The sequence below is a fragment of the Chaetodon trifascialis genome, chromosome 21 (assembly GCF_039877785.1).
Source record: "Chaetodon trifascialis isolate fChaTrf1 chromosome 21, fChaTrf1.hap1, whole genome shotgun sequence".
In the NCBI taxonomy this organism is placed as follows: domain Eukaryota; kingdom Metazoa; phylum Chordata; class Actinopteri; order Chaetodontiformes; family Chaetodontidae; genus Chaetodon; species Chaetodon trifascialis.
In genome coordinates, this window is record NC_092076.1 from 4,382,417 (window position 1) to 4,407,554 (window position 25,138).

Below are 25,138 nucleotides of genomic sequence, written 5' to 3' on the forward strand. Positions count from 1 at the left end.
AAATGAGAAGAAAACCAAGAAAAAGGGGAGAAGGGCCTTTGCTGAAATGTTCTGTGAGTGAAACAAAGCCAGCAGATAGACGAGCAGCACATCCCACATCAAATCCTGAAAAAACTACTGCTGTGTGGGTATGAAACCAGCAATCTGACTTTTTAGTCGAAAGATTGGCATTCAGCACTAAGCAAATGAACGATGTTGTGCCATGATGGTGGACAGGAGTTTCTAGCTTTGGGCTCCCCACCATTTTCTCTCACGCCCCAAAGGGGAGGTGATGTGTCACGACGGGTGGAGCTCATGGGAGGCTGGATTCCTTTGGCAGCTGAGCTCTAGTTTCAAAAACAGTTTGAATTATCTAAATAATCTGGCATCTATTTACTCTTCATTTACATCAGTTCACTTAACATGAGACGTTTTACATTGATTAGTAGTAATTACATGCAAATGTAATTACTACTAATCATCCATCATTTATAAATCATATCAAATGTCACATAATATTTTTCCCATGTCCAAAACAGGTTATACTCATCATTTAATAATTCTAATAACATTCCTAATACTACTACTACCATTGCTAGTAATGATGATAATAAGAAGCAGTTTGTACTTCGTACTAAAGGTTTAAAGTTTCCGTCTAAGAAGAGGCTGAACCAGTCTGGATCAGAGCTGGTAATACCTGCCCATGTCTTCAGGTGTTCAGTTTAAATTGGACGACCAATGATGCCACTAATGATGCCCTGATGATGAAGGCCACTATAAGTCTGTTTCCCACTTTATGCTAAGCTAAGCTAATCATCTCCTGGCATGAATCTCCTGGCTGTAGATTCATATTCAAAGGATGAAGAGAGATTTCCCTCAATTACGTCCTAATTACTGCTTAATAAGTACTTTATAATGACTGTAGAGAAGCTGAGAAGTGACTGGTTAATGGTGAATATGTGTACTTTAATATATAGTGTGATCAGATCACTAAATATTGGGCGATGCTAGCGACACTGGCATGATGGATGTTTCATAACGGCAGAATCAATCTAACAGACTTATATTCATTATATACATCTACACAGTAGTGTAAATTCCAACCGTCCATTTGGCTGCCAGTGCCGAAAATGACTGTCCTGAATGTAAATGACTACTGTAGTGGTGAGAGTGGTGCTCAGCCAGCAAAGACTAACCCCAGCCTGGAGACTAAAGAGACAAACGTTGGGCCTTTATGAGATGATTGCAGCTCACGTTGGGCTCTACTTGAAGCAACAGTCAGAAGTGGGCTGAAGCATTCACCCTGTAATTGAGCATTTACCCATAAAGCTGCGTGGAAGTCTCTCTTTTTTTTTTCAACTGATGCTGCAGCTTTGAATGAACTTGCAAAGTCTGGGCCACAGTTGGAAGGTTTATTTTCATGGAGGCGACTGCAGTAGTCACACTAGTTATTTGCTCGTCTGTACACGTACACGGCAGACTCACGCTGCCCTGACTGGGATCCCTGCTGGAGACCTTAAGTTTACAAAGGAGTTCACTTATAAACTGACATTTTTTTAAATGAAAGTCTCCAATCAGGATCAATCTGAGGCTGCAGACAGTATGGTATGCATCTTAACCACTAAGCTACCAAGACCCCCCCATGGACCGTAGTTTATATGATAATCTATGTTTTAACGCCACAGTTTCATTTGAAACCGTGGAGCTGGCAATGACACAAAATTTGGTGGCAATCCAACCAAGTGATCAACCCACCAGAGCCAGAATCACCAGCATCGATAGAGATACCAGTAGGGATAATGAGACGTTTTATGACAACATTAAAAGTGGCAGATGTGATGGCCCCGTTGCTGATGAGTGCATGCATGAAGAGTGTTCATGTACCAAAGAACTGATGATGATCATGATAAATGATCATTTAGGTATCTAACCACTGACCCCTACCTATCAAAAACTGACTGTAAATTGCACTTAAAAATGAGCTGTTTCACAAAACATTATATGTATTATGTATTAAATAACCTCTGGACAATACAGTATACTCTCTGTCCATATAGGGTAGCTTTCAAAATGTCTTTTTATTTGTCCATTGTGTGTTATGCTAAAGACAAATTTTGTAGGAATGTAGTTGGACACCTCAGGTTTGTGCCAGCTTCCAGTTGATTAATATGCACAACATCGAAAGAGCCAGAAAATCATTTTTACCATGATTATTTACTAAATGTGCACATATAATTTTTGCAAACTGTTAAGGTAAACAGTATTACAGTTCAGTAGTACACTTGATAACAGCCATTTAGAATGTAAAGATATACTGTACAGTGACTGATTTTATTTGTGATACTGTGCAATTTTCCTCATCATACCCTGTAATTTGTCTGAAGCACACGGGTCTACAAAGGCCCTCTATGTAAACAAAGCATGAAATGTCTGCAAGAACCCATAATTGAAAATAATTAAAAAACATCATAATGGCCTGGAACAAAGGTTTAACAGCTAGTAATAGTGGCCTTATCGCGAAATGCCAGTTAGACAGTGAGTTAAAGGAGACATGATAGTTAAAAAAAAAGGCAAGGAAACAATAAGTGCCTCCAGCACCTTAAATAAGGTGGAGGAAAATGGGCTTCCAGGCACTAAGTGATAGAAACAAGTGAGAGAGGGAGACAGAGAGGGTTTGGAGCAGCAGAGGCTCAGAGACTTACAAGTAGAAACACGTGGACAAGGCCAGGCAGATGCTACGTGTTGCTGGCTACCGCTCAGAGGCTTGTAGGGGAATGCACAGTTTGGGCCTTTTTAGTTACTGTGCAAGCTCTGCCTAGTCTTAATACTGCATGTAAAGCTACTTATGCAAAGACGCCTCTCCAGTCTCTCCAGAACGTGATGTTAACTGATTGTAAAGTGATCCATTTATAGTTCCTTCAGCTCCTTTAGCATCCACCCTGGATATATTCCAAATGAGAGCAGAATGATTTGACCCCTATGGAGGGTCTGCACTGCTTTGGACAAACACATAACCCCTCCACTATCAAACAGCTTCTGTTCATAAATGCTCCTCCCAGGGGGAGATCTGTAAGGTTTCCTTGTGGAAAACAGTCACTAAATTCTCATAGACAGGAAAAGAGTCATGAAAAACCTGGAGCAGTGGTTGTGAGAACACCTTTTCCCACAACCTGTTAGATCTCAGGCTCATGTACTTCTTCAAGCTGCCAGTGACAAACATGGAATTTCCTCCCCCGAGCCTGCAAAACTTGGTGGCTGCAATTCAGTTATTTCTGTCCTCCTCCAGCTCTTCCAGCACAAATACTGTCAGGCAAGGATGGATTTCTAGTGATCACCTACGCCGGCAACACTGAAAGATGTGAATTATGTCCAATTCTTTTGCCTGAAAAAACAGACAGCAACTGAAATTTCTCTGCTAAAATATGCTAATCTATCTACTCTCTAATCTATCTTGTCCACTGGTTAGAAAACATGGAGCTCCAAGCTACAATGGCAGAATATATGAATGCAGCTGAAACTCCATAAACTGACTCTGAAGGATTCCTCCCAAACCACCGGTCTGAACTCTGAGAGACTCGCCGCAACGAAATATATTATAGATTGCAGCAACTCCAAACACCAGAAAATTACCAGTTCTATTTTAACACTGTCCTGTGAGCTTCGGCTTCATTTCACTTATGGAAAGTCACTCAGAATGTACTGCTTAAAAGACAGAGTCCATCTATTTTACACATTTTTCACAATCAGAACACAGGGGAAAGAAAGAGAATAAAACAGACATGTTACTGAGCTGAGGAAATGGTATTCTTTGAGTTAAAATCACAGAGACAGCACACAGGCACAGCTCTTATCAAAGGGGCTTCCTCTCAGACAAACAGGACTCTGCGAAACAGGACTTCCCTATTTTCATTTCATTAAAAACAACCTGAAACCTGTGTTATTCTGGACCTTAAACGATTCCCCTCTCACCGTCTTTTTCTTTCCCCACAAAAAAAGTACCTCAAATGGGTGTGTCTTATTTTGAAGGTTCCTCATTGTGCACTTGTGGCAGTTTGAACCACTTTATTGTTGCTTTATGCGTGAGCTGCAGACAGTGCCTTAAAACTATCTCCTTCACTGCATCAATGCAACAACGAAACATGTATTTTCCACCAATACAGGTTACATGGCAGCATCTCCATGCTCAAGAAAGGTGATGCAGACTGTTAAACAAGTGCATGGCATAAGGGCCGCCATGACAACTTATCATAAATCTGTAAATGTGAAGTCATTGAAATGGAAATCGACAGCTGTCTGTTTGTTTGGCAGGTGTGTGGGTAGACACCCAGCTTTCATTAGACTGGGAACAGATGCTAAGAAATACCTGCTTAGTGCAAAATCACTAACCACACACGTTTCCCCTGAAAACTATTCATTTTCCCTGCAGCTGAAGCCATATCAAGCCCATGTGTTTGCACTGACTGTGCACGTGTGGATGTGGAAATGTCTTCAGAGCAGAAGGAAAAGAATGAATCAAATAAATGAAACGCTTCAGAATGAGAATCAAATTGAGCTTTATGTTGATGTTTGTGGATATTTATGCAGCTTTTCAGTCTTTTTGTCATGATAATTTGGGAAATCATACTTCTACTTACTGTATGATGGCTTCATACTAGATGCTACTAGTTAGTATGCTAGTAAGGTAGTAAAAGCTAGCTAGTAAAGCTAGTATATAGCCAGTAGAACCTTCTACCTACTACTATTGCTTTTAAAATACTTATATTTTATCCATTGTGTCTCTATCTTTTCTGCTAAATAGTTTCAATTTCGCCTTGTTTGATAGTTAGATTTTATATATTTTCTGTCTTTGTTGATCCAGCTAGCGTGAAATTAGCCTAGCTAACTTAGTATGAATCGGATGATTTTGATTTGGCACATTTATCATATGAAATGCTTCCATAAACCCCAGAGTGAGCTTTGTAAAAATGTTTCAGGATTTTTTTGTTTAGCTTTTTAAGTGTAATTCGTGATCATTTGGGGAAAATGTCATTCTACACGTTGCTAATGTGATGATTTCATATTAGCTAGAAGGGTATGTAGGAATAGTAAGCTTAGCTAACACGTAGCTACTTGAATCTGCTATTGTTTTTTGTTTTACTTTTTTCTCCATCGTATCTATATATTTTATTTCAGATTATTTCACTTTTGCCTGGTTTGATAATAATAAACATTTAGCATGATTTATTTATGTTTTTTATTATTATTCTTTCATGATCCAGTTAGTTAGCTAGCACTAGCTGTATTTTGTGGCAAATCACAGGACAATTATAGCCTTCAGTGATTCTTTCATTTCAATATAATGCAAGTTAGTGATCACAGAAAGTCTGCATTTTAATTTTCTTTCCTCAAAATGAATATGAACTGAACTTCCGTGCTCACATACACTAAAAATAAACAGAACATATGCTATTCCATACTTTATTATTATTTATTTCCACCACTGGATCATGGAACATGCTTTTGTGCTTGCGATGAATGACTCCTAAATGTCCAACTTGTGAAAACTTGTTCACAAATGTCTTTGGGTTGAAGAAGACAACAGTCGAGCGGAGGGAAAGGTCAAAGGGGGGCATACTGTAGTTGTAGAAGCTGCAACGTGTCCACAGTGTAACCAGACTGCTTTGTGGATCTGCCAGATTTTCTTCTCCCTCCCTCCCCCTCTCTAACATCATGGGATGGCCATGCCTCTTTGGGAAAAGGTGGAATTTAACATAGGCTGTTGTACATGCTCTGAAACTTTGTTCATTTTGCTTCTGTTTTCTGTTAATAAAAACAGAAATATAAGCACTAGTATTGATAACCATCTTGATAAAGCAAGGGTTTAGCTGCTTAATGAAAAATGGGAAGATGAAAAATGGATTCTGTAGAAGATATTAACATTTCATTATGACTTTTTAATTACTCTTCCCTGAAATGTAAAACCTGGATATGAATACAGTCTGTGTATGAGGTTAGATTTAATCATTAATACTGGATCTGTGTGTTTGGTACATCAGTATGCTGGTGTGAAACTGCAGCTGCTTACATGTGCTTGGTACTCTAAAGGTGTATAGGCCCAAAAGAAAAAATAAACAAAAAAATGAAATAATACTTAGAGTTTTAATACCTAGATAACAACATGCACAGGACTCCCTCTCAGGAATAGCTGAAAGGGACAAAGCTTTTCATTTCTTCTAATGTTTAGTCTACAAACACTTAAATAATCTCCATTTGTTTCGCTCCCTGTGCGTAAATTGCGCACGCGTCACAGATCTCATTGTGACCCCTTTCCTTCTTTTTTGGAACAAACGACCGAGCCCAAATGATCAAAAATAAAGGCATTTCAACCAAATAACTTTGTGCACCACTGACACATCACCAGTCCTCAACTGCTACGCATATCCTTTATAAACTGGGGTCAAATGAAGATGAAAATAATCTGTTCTGCTAATAAAATCATCCAGTGTCCGGACGGTTTAAAAAAGAGCAGAGCGACACAGTGTCTCAGGTTGGATGCCGGAAAGACGAAACACCCCAACAAAAGCGTTAATTAGGAAAAGTCCAGAGAGAAGCAGGAGATGATAAAACACGTCTGAGCGGTGGAGAGTCGTCGTGTAAGTGATGATCCACATCATCCACGTTTGGGCTGAAACGTGAACTTGTTTGACATGTTTTAAGACGGCCCCCTCTCTCTGATGAAGGAGGGACTCTTGACTTGAACATGTACAAGTTATCTGGTGCGCACAGGACCTCCCCAAAAGTTTTGGCATATAAAAGCCAAGCTAAGTCATTTGTTTAGGCAGTAGGGAGTTTCTGCTAGGGTCTGGATTGGAGTTACGCACAGACCGGACCCTACCGTGTATGAGTGGTGTCTGAGGAGAAAAAGAGGATTCCCCCTTGCCGCAAAGAATCTACATGTCTAATATTTAGACATGTTCAGCTTTGTGGATATTCGGTTAGCGCTGCTGCTCAGCGCAGCAGTGCTTTTGGCCAGAGGTCAAGGCGAGGATGATAGTAAGTATCACTTTCACACATTGATTTGGGTTGTTTTGGGACTGGCACCCTCAGGATGAGAGCCCGCAAGGATGCTGAGCAGTTTGCTGGAACTGATCGTCCTCTGCGGGATGACTGACTCCAGTGGGCAGAGGTTGTGAAAGTTGTGACACAGTGAGGCTTTTTGACGGTTTTTTGGAGATTTAAAGATCTTTTCTTTGATGTTTGCTGCTCTCAGTGGCGTACAGATACGCGCTCACTGTGCGTCCGCGTGCTGGAGCGCAAACCTGTGGCGAACAGCTGCGGTGTATCAGATGCGCAATGACAGGACAGAGGGAGTTGTTTTCAGAGGGAGCTATGAATGTTCAAAATGGCAAATCCTTTAATGAAACTGTAATTATATTGAGTTTGGACTGTACGTTTAGAGAACATTTGCATTCAGGTCACAAAAATATGTGCCAAAGTCTGTAGATTCGAGCGCTTGGAGCTGTAATTTTATGATCAACGCATTACAAAATGAGCACACAAAGACTGTTGGGGGGCCAAACATGATGAAGTGAAGCCCCTTTTGACCGTTATAAGGTGAAAGTTCTGCTCTGAAGCGTCATGAGAATGCCACTCTCAATTAAACAGCTTTTTCATACAGTTAGCGGAAAAATAGACTTGGTTAGCTGAAAAACGCACAATGGAAAAATAGCTCAAGTCTGAGGCAGACAGTAAAAAAGTCTAGACATCAATTAATCATACAGAGGAGGGTGCGGAGGATCTCGTTTTGTGGGACAGCAGCGCCTCTCAGTGGTAGATTCTGGAATTGTGCATTCATCCTCCAAACCTCAGTCCTCCCACCTCCAGCGTCCAGCCACTCATCCAACAGCCCGAAAGGTCATTAGGTCCAGTGTAATTTTCCACTCACAGTTTCTCAGGAGGAAATCTATTCATTTGTCTGGCCCAAATTACTTATACCTCCTCTAGACAGGCGCCAACGTTATAGTCCTCAGAGGCTTTATTTGTGCTCACAAGTCAGTCATCAAACACCATTTTAGCAAATTAAAAACCAGTTTCTGTGACTTTGCTTAATGAAACCCTTATCCAGTGCGAATGATACAGACTGAAGATCAGAGCTGAAATAACTTTAAGAAGAGGCTGTAAGGAAAAACAAAACTCCAAAGCTGATTAGTTTACCATCTCAGAACTGAAAGAACAATATAGGTCTGCATGGGAAGGTCTGATCTAAGCCAGCTGGGCACATCTGGTTCCCATATGATGAACGCTTGTGCAGATGTAGCCAAGACTCTTAGCAGCACATTGTACATAAGTCAGTTTGCTGATAATTTGGTTCTTATTTAACGTTACCGAACTCACCGCTGTTTTCTCCTCTCAGGCACATTCGGCAGCTGCACATTAGATGGACAGTTGTACAACGATAAGGATGTATGGAAACCAGAACCCTGCCAGATCTGCGTCTGCGACAGCGGAACCGTCATGTGCGACGAGGTGATCTGTGAGGACACATCCGACTGTGCTGATCCCATCATCCCAGACGGAGAGTGCTGCCCTATCTGCCCAGACGCTGATGGTACTCCACCTTCCTCCTCCTCACCAATTCTGTGGTTAATTAGCTTTGTGGCGCCACCTAGTGCCTCTCACCTCATCTCTGACCATCCATGGCTCACTGGCCACACATGGACTTGAGGCCCTAAGCCTGCCTGCTTTCCAGAGGAAAAGAATCGCTTTGGATTTACCTTTTGTGCATTTCATTTTCAATATGCAGTCTTTTAACGATGGATTACACCTGCTGTGGCGAAGTCCGGCAATGAATATGTAATTTCCCAACATGCCCGCCTGTGCAGTGACACTGCAGGGTGCGGCAGGCCCTCCACACGTTTGCAACAGCATTTCACTACAGATCATATTTAGAATGAGATGAATTTGCTTTTGATTCAGTAATTCGATGAAACACTATATTTCAGCCCTGACTCCCAGCCTGGACCTGCTATAGATTGCTGTGGCTTACTGCTAGGTTTAACCCAAATACTTAACATTATTTTGTGAATGTCCAAAGCTATAAATGTGTCTCTCATAAATGTTCAAGAGGTGTTGACAATTTCTTTTTCTCCGTTGGTTCTGTAGGACCCCAGGTTCCAGGAGAGCTTGAGGTATCTTGCCCTTTAACCTTGTCTGATATTGAAACATATGTGTGACTAGGGCCTGAGGGTCTCTGTTTGGAGACGCTGGCTTGTATTCTAGATGATGCACTTGTTTTTACACTGTGGATGAAACATCGCAGCGTAGCCTAACTCCCTTTTTCCATCTATCCATAGCCAGTAAGGGGAGACGCTGGCCCCAAGGGAGACAGGGTAGGTTCCAGCTCTCTTCCACACACCTCACACTATTCAGGAGAGCTTGTTTGTCCTTCAGTGAAAATGCCACCTGTGTTTTGTTAAAACGATAGTTGCATATATTTGCTACAAGGACAAACTGACTGCATGCATGCATGAATAGTGTTTAAGCAACTTTGTCATTATAGATATTATTGAATATGATCATTACCCAGCAGACACATCAGCATTTCCCTGTTGTGCTGGTTATTGTGTGGTTTTCATAACAAACTCTGTCGCCTTATTCAGTTTCAGTAGTAGCTTTGCTGCACTGCATGTGGTTGATTATGTTTATTTTCCTGAGATTTTCACCAATCACTGTGTCAGAATGTGAAAATGTACACAGCAGTGTTATAAGTTTGCTGACTGAGTCTCATATTGTTGCCAGTGACCTTTGATAATGAGGTCACAAGGTCAACAGGTCATTGAAAGTTCAGAGGTCACATAATGCAAATTGGCTTCTAAAATGATGAAGTAATATTAAACAACATGTAGCAACAACAAGAAATGCAACATGTCTGTTTCAAACATCAGCAGTACCACACTGTGTGTGTGTGTGTGTGTGTGTGTGTGTGTGTGTGTGTGTGTGTGTGTGTGTGTGTGTGTGTGTGACGTTACATGTTGCACAGTATAACAGCTTCGTGTTTGCGATACAGATTTATCAATAGAGATCATTATTTCATAGAAATCACGTAGCCTAATCAACCTTGGTTTGCTGTGAGCTTTAATTCCTTCAGCAAGGAAAATTGAAACTGAATGAGCTCAGTGAAAATGTGAAATACTGAGCAAAGAACATCACTAACAGATGGTGCCTCACTGACTTTCCTGCAGGGTCTTCCTGGTCCTCCTGGCAATGATGGACTTGATGGACAGCCTGGCCTCCCCGGCCCACCCGGCCCCCCTGGCCCCCCTGGCCTTGGCGGAGTAAGTGCATCCAAGTCATAACATCCAGGAAGTCTGGGATTAAGTTTAGCGGATGACTCAATTCTGTCTGAAATGAGACATGTAAAAAAAACAGTCCAGATTAAAGCATCGGTTTCCCTCGAAAGCTCATTTCTGCATCCATTCTACTAGTGATTCTTCACATTGCAAACATTTAACATGATCAGCAGGCGAGGCTTTGAGATAGAAAGAGGCAACTAGGCACTGGCAGTGCAGACAGCTGCCTGGTCCTCAGGAACAGAAATCACAAAGCTGTAGCATGACTATGAATCGACGCTGTTAACCGAGTCACTGAACAGTACAAAGTAACTGCGAGACATGTCCTGGATAATAATAGTGTTGTTTCCCCAAAGCTCAGCGTCTAATTCTTTATCATCTTCCCTTACAGAACTTCTCTCCTCAAATGAGCTACGTTGACCACTCCAAGTCCAGTGGCCCACCTGTCCCTGGCCCAATGGTATGAAGCCTTCCTCTCACCTCTCATGTTGCTCATCCCGCAGACAAATAAAGAGAATCTAATTGCCTTTTTCTCATCTTCATCAACAGGGTCCTATGGGTCCTCGTGGTCCTCCTGGACCTGCTGGCTCCTCTGTAAGTAGTCACTTCCAGTTCAGATTCTAGTTTTAAGCTTGCTAATCATCCCCAGTCATTTACTTTGGAGGACATTGTTTTGATCTGTTGTTCTTCTTCTCCATCAGGGTCCTCAGGGTTTCACCGGCCCCCCTGGTGAGCCCGGCGAGCCCGGAGCATCTGTGAGTATACAACATATTTTCCTAAATACATATCTCGCTTGGCTTGTCTGGGGGAAAATATGTCAGCTGTGTCCACAGTTATGACACTGTTGTTTGACTTAGAAAAGCCAGAATATTTATCCCACTTAATCAATAAGATGCAGCTTATTCTGTATTATTGATTCTTCCTTTTAACATGTTACTTCTTGTACTCTGTGCTTCACTTCCTGTTATAGTCACCGACCCACTGGCACACATCTGCACACACCTGTGATTAATACCCCCTCACCCTCTCTTCCTTTCCTTTAACAACACAGTGAATATTGGCAGATATTTACTTCATTTAGTCAGTGTTCAGTTGGAGCTAACCCAGCCATTTATTGTGTTTTTTAGGGTCCCATGGGTTCTCGTGGTCCCGCTGGCCCCCTTGGAAAGAACGGAGATGATGTAAGTGAGGCTCTTCTTGGCACCATCATGTATAACTAATGAAAAACACAGCTTTAACTGACGATCCTAACACTGAACAGATTGAAACTAATGATTATATTTCCATCTCTTGTCCTTGTTAATCCTTCCGATGTTTGTCTTTCTGTGTGACGTATTGCAGCTCATTTGCTGTAGTTGCTTAGTGGCGATATTTCCACGCTGATCAGCACATACTGACCTCCTCTCTGTGTGTCTCTGACAGGGTGAGCCCGGCAAGCCTGGTCGCCCCGGTGAGCGTGGAGCTGCTGGCCCTCAGGTGAGCGATGCCCACTGACGGCAAAGATCAGGAGATGGTTCTACTTCCTTATCATGCATGAGGCATCTGTGTGTTGTTTTTGAACTTTATTGACATGTCTCTTGTTTTCCTCCTCAGGGAGCTCGTGGATTCCCCGGAACCCCTGGACTCCCCGGCATCAAGGGACACAGAGTGAGTTTTGGAGGAGCACTGAGTACCAAAACCGCCATTTTCAGCTGCTGTGATGTTGTATTAACTGGTGACTGACCCGAGGATGCTGATTGATTTTGTGCACAGGGTTTCAGCGGTTTGGATGGAGCTAAGGGAGATAGTGGACCAGCTGGCCCTAAGGTAGGACAGCAGGATGTGCAGCAGCTCACCAAAGCAGGCTCATATCATCGCAGACTAGACTTTAGTCTAAATGTCTTAGCGCTCATTCTCCCCTCTGCATTTGTCTACAGGGAGAGCCTGGTGCCTCTGGTGAGAACGGTGTCCCCGGTGCTATGGTACGTTTCTGATGCAACCCTTTAAATTTCACATGATTCAGCTCTGCAACAAGCAGTGTGTGTGAAATGTGCTAGCCCTGAGAGGCTGACAGGATTGTTTTTTCTTTGTCTTTTGTAGGGTGCTCGTGGTCTTCCTGGTGAGAGAGGCCGCCCCGGACCTCCTGGCCCCGCTGTAAGCGCTGCCATTCAAATCCAAATGTTTACAGCTGTTAATAATCCTAGTCCAATCCAGCAAATAGCCCTTTGACCTAATCTCCTCCTCCTCTGCAGGGTGCTCGTGGTAACGATGGCAACTCTGGCCCCGGTGGACCCCCTGTAAGTATTAATTTGCCTTAATTCTACTTGCAAAGTTACATGAGCTTATATCAGCTGTGTTAAATTGTGTTATGATGTTTTTAGATAATGCTATATTGAACGGTTTTATGCTCTGCTCTTTTACTAGCATTCCATCCATTTTATGGTTGTTTTTGTGGATGTTCGCTAACATCGTGTCTTTATTTTTCAGGGAACCACTGGACCTGCTGGTCCCCCTGGATTCCCCGGTGGTGCCGGCGCTAAGGTAAGTTTTCCAAAGCGTTTTTCATGTTTATCATCCTTAGTTCATGTGTAGCAGTACCACTCTGACACTAGATGCTATGTTAACTCATTAGCCAATCACCTCCTTTGTTATCCACCTGACTTCTGCTGTCTCAATATCTCTGGTTTGGTGTGTTAGTAGGAAGACTGTGGATATTGACAGTCTGTAGGGATTAAGCTCGTTCACCCTACTTTGGTCGCAGGAGGTGATCGTATCTGCAGGATTAGCATTAGTGGGCAAACTTCTCAATGCTAACTCCACATGTAACAGATGAATTATACTCTCTACTCTGCACAGTCCACCATTAGCCGGCATGGCCCAATAGTGTGCACCCCAGGTGAACACTGCAGCCACCAGATGGCATCCTTAGACCTCTAATGATGCCTTACATGTTGCCACCAGAACAGGGAAGGGTTTACTAGAATAACCTGTAACTTTCACCTATTATGAGGTCACACAAACCTGGATTTTTTAAGAACCAAGAGGAAGCGAGTGCAAAACTGGGCTAGGACAGCAGCACAGTCAAACTGTCTGAAATTACTCTCTAAAAATTCAGACACTTTATTTGAGCTTCAAAAATTTGCTGTTTGTTTATGATTTGTCATGTATTTTGAGTGCTTAGGACACTTACAGTATCCAGGTTGCATATTTCTGAGACACCGTTGCTTTGCTTCACAGGGAGAGACTGGTCCTCAGGGAGGCCGTGGAAATGAGGGACCCCAGGGAGCCCGTGGTGAGCCTGGTAACCCAGGACCTGCTGGACCCGCTGGACCTGCTGTGAGTCCATATTGGACTTTCCTTTGGGCATTCTTTTACACAATGTCACATGGCAAGGAAAAAGAGAAATCCTAAATGCACTTTCATCATTTTCAACATTTTATTTCCTTCTTCTGTCAACAGGGTGCCCCCGGAAGTGATGGTTCTCCTGGTGCTAAGGGATCTCCTGTAAGTATCAAATGCATTGTTCGTGTTTACTCCACTCGAATCCTGCACATCAAGTGTTCTGACTCCCCGACTCTTTCCCATAGGGCGCTGCTGGTATCGCTGGTGCTCCTGGTTTCCCTGGAGCTCGTGGTCCTGCTGGAGCTCAGGGAGCTATTGGTGCTCCTGGTCCCAAGGGTAACAATGTGAGTAGACAATTTATTGTGTGAACTTTGAGATCTGGTATCAGCACATATTGCTCGTCAGTGTTACAGAGATCCAGGATCACTTGACAGCCCACATAAAATGTGCGTATTTCTGCCAACAGGGAGACCCCGGTCCCTCTGGTCCTAAGGGAGAGCCTGGTGCAAAGGGAGAGCCTGTAAGTTTCAAAATACTATACTAATGCACATTATTCATCTTGCCTTTAGTTTACCTGTGTGATTTTAGGAAATAATGCTTTTCTAATAACCTTGCTTTCTTTTCCAGGGCCCCGCTGGAGTTCAGGGACTTGCTGGCCCCTCTGGTGAGGAGGGAAAGAGAGGACCCCGTGGAGAGCCCGGTGGTGCTGGACCCCGTGGACCCCCTGGGGAGCGTGTATGTTACCCCCTCTTTCTTTCAGAGAGTGTCGCTGCCATTGAGCTGGATTTGACCAGGAGAGCAAACTTCTAAATCATGGGCCACAATGTCACATATCTCATTTCACACTGTATTAAAGTAACCAGCGCTGTCTCAGCGTCACTCTTATTCTGCACATTTAAAGTACACTAAATTCCCAGGGGGATTCACCCCTGCACCATGAGCGTTTTCGCCACAGTTACTGACATGTTTGGTGTGCTGCTCTTCCATTAGGGTGCCCCTGGTGCTCGTGGTTTCCCTGGTGCTGATGGAGCTGCTGGTGGCAAGGTGAGTTAGTGGATTTACCCAGTGATTCCCAAAGCAGGTCAGGAAAAATTGTCAAACTTTGTTTCTAAGTTGCTGAATCCTAAAAGCATTTAAACATAGATAAAACCAATTTGCCTGATTTTGCTGTGGGCGTCGCAGTAACATCAGAAAGCTGTAACAGCCGTTAGCAAAGCTTTGTTCTGATGTTCTGATGTTGAGGGAGTCAGTTTAGATCATAACTGCCACTCGCTATCATGACTTATGGAGATTGCTCTTGATTGCTCTTTACCTGTGTAATAGGGAGCCCCCGGTGAGCGTGGTGCCCCTGGCGCAATGGGAGCTCAGGGAGCCACTGGTGAGTCTGGAAGCCCCGGTGCTCCTGGCGCACCTGGATCCAAGGTGAGTCCTGCAACATAAGGAGATGCTCTTCTTAATCTTCTAGCTAAACATACATACAGCATTGTGGAATACACTCAATATATGACTTCTATCCATCTTCATCCTCACTGACTCTTTGTCTCACATGGCCTTCCCTCCATAGGGTGTGACTGGTAGCCCTGGAAGCCCTGGCCCTGATGGCAAAGTTGGACCTGCTGTAAGTTCTGACCCACGAATAGTTTCCAGTAGCAAAGACTTGCTCGTACTGCAGCTGCATCAATCCATTTAATCCTGATAGGAGGGTCTTTTTCAATATTCTCCTGTCCTCTGATGATTTTTAGGGTGCCCAAGGACAAGATGGACGCCCTGGACCTCCTGGCCCCGCTGGAGCCAGAGGACAGCCTGGAGTCATGGGATTCCCTGGACCCAAGGGAGCCGCTGTAAGTGAACTGCCCCCCTCTGTGTCACTAGTTCATTTCCCTTCTGTGAATCTTATACATGCTTAAGTAGCTGTACAAAACCACTCAACATGAGATCAGCAAGAACTCAATAACACCTGCTTTAATGTTTGTCAGCCCGTAGAAGTCAAACCTAACAGGAATACTGATGCAGGTGTGGCCTTTGTTCATTTTAACAGGGTGATGGTGGTAAGCCTGGTGAGAGAGGTGCTGCTGGTGCCTCTGGTGCCGTTGTAAGTATTTTCAAACCGTACAAATCAAACTCTGCAAATGTAAAAGATGTTTTCTATCAAAACCAAAGGGCAGAAAACAGCTGATAATTGGTTGGGGTAATGTTTTTCTCCACAGGGTGCTCCTGGTAAAGATGGTGACGTTGGTGCTCCTGGACCCTCTGGCCCTGCTGTATGTGTCTCCTCTGTCTGCAGTAACCGTAGTCATGTGATCAATATTGCCATCAGTATTTAGAGGCTGCAAGGTTTCTCATCATTTGCTTTGCCTCTTTGTGATCAGGGACCTGCTGGAGAGAAGGGAGAGCAGGGACCTGCTGGTCCTCCTGGATTCCAGGTAGGTTTTGAGAGTCTCAGCAGCCTGTGTGCTGTCTTTTGTTTCTCTTGATATATTTCTGAGATTTCCCATTTGTTAATTTTAAAATCTTCACCTTTCTTCCTTGTGCAGGGACTTCCCGGACCCCAAGGTGCTACTGGTGAGACTGGCAAGCCTGGTGAGCAGGTAAGAATTGCAGGAAATCGTGACTGCCCAAACGTAAACTTGCTCTGCTTGTAAGGTCACCATGCGACGTGTATTTCGTTTAGTTTGAGTAGCTGTTCACGCATCTTACAGCACCCGCATATAAAGCATATGAAGTCATGTATTTTAAGTCTCAGGATTTCAATGGTCTTATCATCCAGTCTCCATGACGACCCTCTCCCCTCTTCCTCATTTGTTCAGGGTGCTCCTGGTGAGGCTGGACCCCCCGGCCCATCTGGACCAAGAGTGAGTATCCCCTGCATTTCAGAAGCAGCACGTTTCCCTCATCCACAGTGAAACACGGTTCCTCCGGTCTTTAGCTGGACTTGGTTGTGACCTGTTGGTTGTCCTTTCTCTCCTTTAGGGCGACAGAGGTTTCCCTGGTGAGCGTGGTGCTAATGGCGTCGGTGGCCCAACTGGACCCCGTGGTGCCCCCGGCCCCGCTGGTAACGATGGACCCAAGGTGGGCACTGATTTGCTGTTAAAATGTCTTTTTGTTGAATCTCAAATTTCTGTCTACTCCCAACATGAATGCATAGTGTTCATAGTTAAACATCAGCAACTACCAATATATAACAGACAAATAAATATTCACCCAGGACCAGAAAGAACAATCCTTTCATACAAAGAAAGAGACCGTTTTTCTACACAGTAAGAAAACACAATAAATGGATTAATCCTTTTTTTTAGTTATCCAGTGTGACAGTACTGTATAAGAAGTCTGAGCTTACATCTTAACACCCATTGATCCATTCACAGTCCATTAGGATATTTAACACTCATATCTATTGACATGTGCAGCTGAGATGGTCAGAAACACAAATTCATAGCATGTGACATCCATCCATTTACATTTACAGGACAGGTTTATTGTTGTTATTGTTTATTTACCCCAGACTGTATTGAAACGTTGCTTTCAATCATGAAAGTTTTAGCGTTGCTTTTGAGTAACCAGCCAATCTGCTGCAGTGTCTCATTGGGACTAAACACATCTTTGTGGTGAGGCCTTTACGAACATCACAAAACAATGTGATTTTACTTTCCATCATGGATGTAGAGAAAAAAATAGTTTGTGTTAAAACACCACCAAATTATTATTATCATTATCATCCTTTAGTTTTGTCCACTATGTATTACAAATTTCACTGGATTGTTTTCTTGAATATTTCCAGTGGATATTAATGCATAGTTTCTGTTTATGTGTGTATGTGTAGGGAGAGCCTGGTACCGCTGGTGCCCCCGGTGGTCAGGGATCCCCTGGTATGCAGGGAATGCCCGGTGAGCGTGGAGCTTCTGGTCTCCCCGGTGTCAAGGGAGAGAGAGTAAGTATCATACCTGTCCAGCTTGTCTCTCTAAAACCGTTATTTGAATTAAATTCTGCTTTACTGGTGTGACCTCAATTAAGTACAGCTGCAAGCATCATTATTGGTCTTTATTATAGGGCTTACAGGAAAGAAAAGAACTTACTGTGTTAATTTAAGGCTTAATTTCTTTCATTTACATTCAATTTTGCAAATATTTAGTGATTGTTTTGTGGTTTAGATTACCCAAGAAAGGGCTTTTTATCGGCAAACAGATGGCACACTGCTTTTTCTGAGCTTTCTAGCAAGAATCAAACATATCTTAAATGTGCAAAGATTATGAGACAAGAAGGGAGACCACAGTGATGAAGCATGCATGGAGATTACTGAGGAAAAAACTGATCAAGTTGTGACATATTTGGGTTCTTTTAACTATGTGAGGAAACTTTAATATCATCACAAGTGATCTTAATAAACTTTCTCACTTCAGGGAGACCCTGGTTCCAAGGGAGGCGATGGTGCTGTGGGCAAGGATGGCGTTCGTGGTTTGACTGGTGCTATTGGAGTCCCTGGACCTCCTGGTGCTCAGGGTGAGAAGGTAAGACCAGGCACAGCTTTGGTTTTAACCCACAAATATCAACAATCCAGGTTCATGATCTTTGCTGGATTCACCCCAACAGTGTCATAATGCAGGGTCTCGTTTTTTAAAAATGTTCCTCTACTTGCTCATTCAAGCAATCACATGATCATTTCAAATAGTATCATAATAGGAAACAAGCGAATATGTCCATACATCTGTCTCTTTGGTCATGAAATAAGTGTTTCGGACTGACCTCCTGTCCTTCTCCTTCACCTCTGGTTTTAGGGTGAGCCTGGCGCTGTTGGAGTTGCTGGACCCACTGGCCCCCGTGGTGCCCCTGTAAGTTCTTCTCCAGACACCTGATTGAGGACCAGAAAACAAACAGATTTACTGTTTTACTGGATTTGTATCCACATGCAGAATATCACGACATGTTGTAAATATATGTCTGAATGACCCTAAAGCTTCTCACTTCATCACTTTAACAGGGTGAGCGTGGAGAGGCTGGACCTGCTGGACCCGCTGGATTCGCTGGACCTCCTGTAAGAATCCCACACATTATATTTTAGACCAGAACTGATCTTCTTCTACAGATTCAGGTGATTTCTATTATGTTACAATACAGCATGTGTTGAGCTGTTCTTTCTCTTTCCCTCCAACCCTCAGGGTGCTGATGGTCAGCCTGGTGCCAAGGGAGAGACTGGTGACACTGGACCCAAGGGAGATGCTGGTGCTCCTGGACCATCTGGACCTGTCGGAGCTGCTGGACCTCAGGTAAGCCCACATGTCATAAAACACTCCCAACATGCACCTTTACTTAGACTACAATATAACGGCTAAGTTCAGTTTTTTTTAACAATTACAAAATTGTGCTTCTTCGCTTCCTATTTCTTGTCTAACAGGGACCATCTGGTCCTCCTGGAGCCAAAGGTGCTCGTGGTGGTGCTGGACCTCCTGTGAGTATCCCATTATTTTTTAGATTTTGTAGAATTAGATGACAGTGATGGTGAAATCAGGGCTGCTGCTTGAAGTTGCATGAAGTGTCATTCCTTTTGTCTGTGTGTGTGTGTAGGGTGCTACTGGTTTCCCTGGACCTGCTGGCAGAGTTGGACCCCCTGGCCCTGCTGTAAGTTACACCTAGTCTACATAACCAGCAGCAATAAGCAACGTTGTTTAGTCTTTATTCCATTTGTATGTTACCATTATGGCCTTCAGCAGAGTTGAATTGAATGACTTGCATATGTCCAGGGAGCTTCTGGACCCCCTGGACCCATTGGACCTGTTGGCAAAGATGGAGCAAGGGGAGGTCGTGGTGAGACCGGTCCTGCTGGTCGCCCTGGTGAGGCTGGTGCTGCTGGACCCCCAGGACCTTCTGGAGAGAAGGGATCTCCTGGTGCCGATGGTGCCCCTGTGAGTCCCCCGCCATAATGCCGCAGTACTTCTTCGCTGCCCAAATCGTACAACAGTGACATGTTTTCTGTATGTGCTTGCTAACTGGCTGCTGTGTCATTCTCTGCAGGGTGCTTCTGGTATCCCCGGACCCCAAGGTATTGCTGGACAGCGTGGTATTGTAGGTCTCCCCGGACAGCGTGGAGAGCGCGGTTTCTCTGGTCTGCCTGGACCAGCTGTGAGTATTGACCATGTCCAGAGCACTTTCTGCTAAAATAAGATGAAGCTAAAGAGGCCAAATTCCAAGTACACATAGAATATTGGTTGTATTTTCAGATAAAACATTTAGTGTTTCCTATCCATTAGCACAGGAGAGCACTGCATGTCTGGATGCATGAAAACAGACACAAAATCTGTTTCTCATCATTTTGTACCACAGGGCTTCTGTATATCATTTACTCAGAGCTTCCATCTGCATGCAGTGAACTGACCTCTCTTCTTTTTCCTCAGGGTGAGCCTGGAAAGCAGGGATCCTCTGGAGCTGTTGGTGAGCGTGGACCTCCCGGACCCGCTGGACCCCCTGGACTGTCCGGTGCTCCCGGAGAGGCTGGTCGTGAGGTATGAGGCCTCAACCTGCTTTACAGTCCACTCACTCTGAATCAGAGAGTGCTTATTAGGTTCTCACATGCTGCACCTCCAAATTCACCCATTCATCCCTAGCATGTAGCTAACCACTGAACATTATGACGATCACTATCCTTGCTGCCTCTCCACAGGGATCTGCTGGTCATGATGGTGCCCCTGGTCGCGATGGAGCTTCTGGCCCCAAGGTAACCCTCCTCCTCTTAATTAATTTAATTAATTTGTCAAGCCTCAAATAATATGTAAACACAAAACCTTCTGCTATGTTTTGCCAGACCATTTAATCTTTAATCCTGCATAGTGCCCCAATAGCAATGCAAATTTAGCCTTGAGCTACCTAGCATTGTTTCACTGGAGATTTCCTCCTACAGGGAGACCGTGGTGAGGCTGGTGTGCCCGGAGCCCCTGGACCCCCTGGTGCTCCTGGAGCCCCTGGAGCTGTTGGCCCCTCTGGCAAATCTGGTGACCGTGGAGAGAGTGTAAGCCCGCCTCCTTCTTACCTTGAGCCTGATGAGAAATGGGATTAAATCAGGTAACTCACTGTCCAGATATCTTTTGATTTAATTGTGCTCTGATTTCCTTTTAGGGTGCAGCTGGTCCCGCTGGCCCTGCTGGCCCCGCTGGTGTCCGTGGTCCTGCTGTACGTTCATCATGACATAATATGCATCAATAACACTTATAAGCATAATACCTTTCGAGATATGGCTCTGGTCTTGTGTTGACTGGCATGTTGACGTGTTGCTTTCCTTCAGGGCCCTGCTGGTGCAAAGGGAGACAGAGGAGAGGCTGGTGAGGCTGGAGACAGAGGCCACAAGGGACACAGAGGATTCACTGGCATGCAGGGTCTGCCCGGACCTGCTGTAAGTAACTGTTTTAAAGTGGTAGAGAAGCAAGCAAAAGTTTGGAGATTACTGCATGAAACCATCTCAACGTTGTAGTATGTGATATTCACTTCTTCTTGTGCCTGTAGGGAAGTTCTGGAGAGAGAGGACCTGCTGGCGCCTCCGGACCTGCTGGACCTAGAGTAAGTACATCTGTTTTCCAATAAGTTACACAAAAAATCAATTCTCTACCAGTCAAGTACTTACAGAGTCAGATTTTAGTCTTCAGCAGCCTTTTTTCATTGACTCAGAAAACATGTTCGAAAAGCTCACTTGTGTATGTACAATATTCCAAAATGTGGCAAAAATGCAAAGTAAAGTGACAAGCTGAGCTGTTATCAATTGTTGATTTCTCTCACTAAGTGAGCATGTGGCTTTTGCTCCATAGGGACCTGCTGGATCTTCTGGTGCCCCTGGTAAGGATGGCATGAACGGTCTGCCTGGACCCATCGGACCCCCTGGACCTCGTGGTCGTAATGGAGAGATGGGCCCTGCTGTAAGTTGCACGATGACCTTTGCTTTAACCAAATACCCCATTCAGGCACTTAAAATGTGTCTGCAGATTGTAAATATCTGGTGTGTCCAAACAGGGTCCTCCCGGACCTCCTGGACCTGCTGGTCCCCCTGGACCTCCCGGCGGTGGATTCGACTTCATCAGCCAGCCTATTCAGGAGAAGGCCCCCGATCCCTTCCGTGGTGGCCACTACCGCGCCGACGACCCCAACATCATGCGCGATCGCGATATGGAGGTTGACACCACCCTCAAGACCCTGACCCAGAAGGTCGAGAAGATCCGCAGCCCCGACGGTACCCAGAAGAGCCCTGCCCGCATGTGCCGTGACCTGAGGATGTGCCACCCTGAGTGGAAGAGCGGTGAGTGCAGATCTGAGCCCTGAAGCAGCTCCGAGATAAAGTATAAGATAAGGATGAGCTGAGACTCAAACTGTTTCATGTTCCTCTGCTGCAGGCATGTACTGGATTGACCCCAACCAGGGATCTCCTCTGGATGCCATCCAGGTCCACTGCAACATGGAGACTGGTGAGACTTGCATCTCCCCCAGAGATTCCAGCGTCCCCATGAAGAACTGGTACCTCAGCAAGAACATCAGAGAGAAGAAGCACGTCTGGTTCAGCGAGTCCATGACCGGTGGATTCCAGGTAAGAACTCTTAAAACAGTTTCCTGCAGGGACTAAAACCACCCACATGAACCAACAGATTGTAGAATATGCACTTTTTAGTCAGCCACAGTCAGGCCAATGAACCCTTCTCCTCCCTCCACCTCACAGTTCCAGTATGGCAGCGATGGAGCTGATTCCGAGGACGTCAGCATCCAGATGACCTTCATGCGCCTGATGTCCAACCAGGCCTCTCAGAACATCACATACCACTGCAAGAACAGCATCGCCTACATGGACTCCGCCACCGGCAACCTGAAGAAGGCCCTGCTTCTCCAGGGCTCCAACGACGTCGAGATCAGAGCCGAGGGCAACAGCCGCTTCACATACAGCGTCAGCGAGGATGGCTGCACGGTGAGTCGCAGAGCTTCTATACATTTCTAACTGACATAAAATCCTTTAGAGAAGCAGAGTTTGATCCTTGTGCACAAGTAAAGGACTCAATTTCTCCAGCAATATCTGACCATCTCTCCTTTTCGTTGCTCTCCACAGTCACACACTGGCACATGGGGCAAGACAGTCATCGACTACAAGACATCAAAAACATCCCGCCTGCCCATCATTGACATTGCTCCTATGGATGTTGGTGCACCTGATCAGGAGTTTGGCGTCCAAGTTGGCCCCGTCTGCTTCTTGTAAAAATGAAAGAAATATGGACATGACATTGTTGTTTTTTTTCTAGCAGTCATCTCTAAATCCTTTTTCTATGCATTCAAAACCCATTTGGCTGCCATTGGTCCACATGCTTAAAACCACTCTACTGAAGACGGTGTTTATGTTTTTCCAATCATGAGAAGTTTTTGGGACTGCTACTTCAACCAAAACCAACCACAAGGACACTTTAAAAAGAATCTTTTGTTTCCACTGGCAACAAGAAAATAATATATACTTGTGTAAAATTTCCCCCTGGAGATTGAGAAAAAAGAAAGAAAGATCCACACACGCAATGAAACACAGGTGACTTTTGCCATTTTCTACCGCTGCGGAAGGACATTGAAAACAACAAATGATATGTACCATTTTCCTGGTGTTAAATAAATTGTAAAAAGTGTGAAGTGTCTTCTTGTTCTAAATTCACGAAAAGAGAAACACCTGAACGTTGCTCCGACGAAGCAAAGACCAGCAAAAGAGCAAGAGAGAAAAAGCTCACCTTCATGGCAATATGTAGATGGCTACCTCATAACAAGAAGTCACAACCAGTTTTTTCTCCAACGAAAAGGGTTTATTTTACACGAGTCTATTGTGGGGAAATCAAAAACAGTCAATGGTGCTATTACCATTTCAATGAGGTCCAGTTATTGGTGTTTGATGGTGAGACTCTCACTGTCATACTGTAATTGTTGCCACTAATGCCTGCAGAACCTTTGGTGCTACTAAATTGACTCATTGTCTTGTTGTCTATGCAGTGCAATTGTTTTCTTCTTAAGTGTTGGTTTGATAAAAGAGGTCCTCAGAGAAGGTGATCACTGCAGATGTAATGCATGCAATCATGTCTTTGTAGATAAAAGCAAGTGACTCTGGTTCAGTATCATTTCCCTGCCCGTGTGTTCAGTGTTCATCCTTCTGTGTTTACCCCTGTGGAAAACTCCTCTTCACTAAAAACAAAAACAGCACACATCTCCCACCCCGTTGTTTATGTTGTTTGTTGATGTCTTTCGCGAAGGGTTTCTTAAAAAAGAATTTGAAGCAGACCCACTTTCATGGTTTAAAAGAGAGATTCTGTACTTATTTTGTACATGTATAATAAATTGAGATGTTTTTAATTATTTTGGGTGCTGAAATAAAGCATGTGAAGTGGTCTACTCAGTGGCGGAGTTTTCACTGTCCTCTTTTGCAACTGTTGTGAAACTGAAATCAGGTGTTAGGATTTGGACTGTAAGCTGCATGTCACATTTTGAGAGACCCCAGGAGATCATCGGTGCTCTGGTACTGAAATCCAGTTAAAACAGGTTCAGGAATCAACTGTTCCACAACAGTTGCACTGAGTACATTTCTGTTCAAGCAGCAGTGAAAACAAGGCCAATGTCAAATATTCAAACCTGGCTTTTCTTCATCGCTACACACACAGTTGCAACTTTTCATCACATCTGCCTCCAGATTCCTTTAGAAACCTGAGCTAAAGCAGTGTAAAACGCAGCCAACAGCGAAAAAACAAATGTTAATCACACGTGCAGCTTTTACACTTTTCACGTTCCTCTTGTTTTTATCACCACGATCGCTTGAAAACAGGGAGATTTGCATGAGAAGGAAGTCTGAACAAACAGGGAGGAGATGTGTGGCTGACCCAAAAACCCCCAACGGTGCACCAGCGACCCCTTCTGGACTTGTAGTGCAACAGCAGCTGCTTTAAAACGAAGTTCAACACTGAATCAAACAGGAACCAAAGTGCTCTTGAAACCTTCAGGTTCAACACTGCACCACAGAAAACAGAAAAGATGGAACCATTATTCTTTTACATCGATGGACTGATGCAGTGGAAACAAAGACAGCTGATGCCTTTTACCTTGTCTGACTCCCTCAGTTGTTTTACCTGCTGGATCTCTGAAGTCGCCTGTAGCAGATGCAACTCTGCAAGGCCTTGGCAGCAGATTTGCACATGGTGGAATTCCCAGCCGAGTCCAGTAAATGTCTGCCTTTGGACAGCGTCTGCCTGATGTGCATCCTCCTCTTCTGGAAGAATGAACTGTGCAGAGACTGCTCAAGCTGCCGGGCATCTCTGAAACTGTGAGTATGTTCCCCTTTTACTTCACTTAAAACAAAAAAATGCATGCAAAGGTGTGGAGAGGAGGAATGGCTTCAGTGTTCATGAGGGCACAGATGTGAAAGACTGCCATGATGGTCTTCATGTGACACCTTCAGCTTTGTTGATGGACACAACAGTGAAGAATGTGGCTTTTGATAGAAGTGAAAGATGGAACAGCAAGTCACAATTTGA

General features: G+C 44.2%; 1 protein-coding gene across 2 annotated transcripts; it reads left to right on the forward strand.

Moving 5' to 3' along the window:
- Nucleotides 1-6,798: 6,798 nt before the first annotated feature.
- Nucleotides 6,799-23,928, forward strand: col1a1b (collagen, type I, alpha 1b). Of its 2 annotated transcripts, none has more exons than XM_070990130.1 (51): nucleotides 6,799-7,011; nucleotides 8,372-8,566; nucleotides 9,121-9,146; nucleotides 9,312-9,347; nucleotides 10,200-10,292; nucleotides 10,699-10,767; nucleotides 10,857-10,901; nucleotides 11,009-11,062; nucleotides 11,435-11,488; nucleotides 11,730-11,783; nucleotides 11,901-11,954; nucleotides 12,060-12,113; nucleotides 12,224-12,268; nucleotides 12,387-12,440; nucleotides 12,539-12,583; nucleotides 12,774-12,827; nucleotides 13,524-13,622; nucleotides 13,746-13,790; nucleotides 13,874-13,972; nucleotides 14,095-14,148; nucleotides 14,256-14,363; nucleotides 14,619-14,672; nucleotides 14,952-15,050; nucleotides 15,193-15,246; nucleotides 15,371-15,469; nucleotides 15,667-15,720; nucleotides 15,836-15,889; nucleotides 15,998-16,051; nucleotides 16,163-16,216; nucleotides 16,436-16,480; nucleotides 16,599-16,697; nucleotides 17,449-17,556; nucleotides 18,026-18,133; nucleotides 18,401-18,454; nucleotides 18,604-18,657; nucleotides 18,782-18,889; nucleotides 19,018-19,071; nucleotides 19,188-19,241; nucleotides 19,364-19,525; nucleotides 19,635-19,742; nucleotides 20,015-20,122; nucleotides 20,281-20,334; nucleotides 20,518-20,625; nucleotides 20,733-20,786; nucleotides 20,899-21,006; nucleotides 21,117-21,170; nucleotides 21,416-21,523; nucleotides 21,618-21,900; nucleotides 21,995-22,185; nucleotides 22,315-22,557; nucleotides 22,696-23,928. In XM_070990130.1, the coding sequence occupies exons 1-51, from the start codon at nucleotides 6,930-6,932 to the stop codon at nucleotides 22,840-22,842; spliced, it is 4,353 nt and encodes a 1,450-aa protein (XP_070846231.1). In that variant the 5' UTR covers nucleotides 6,799-6,929; the 3' UTR covers nucleotides 22,843-23,928. The 2 variants fall into 2 exon arrangements, with proteins under 2 accessions (XP_070846231.1, XP_070846232.1); XM_070990131.1 differs by having other exon boundaries at nucleotides 6,827-7,011; nucleotides 20,518-20,623; nucleotides 20,740-20,786.
- Nucleotides 23,929-25,138: the final 1,210 nt, after the last annotated feature.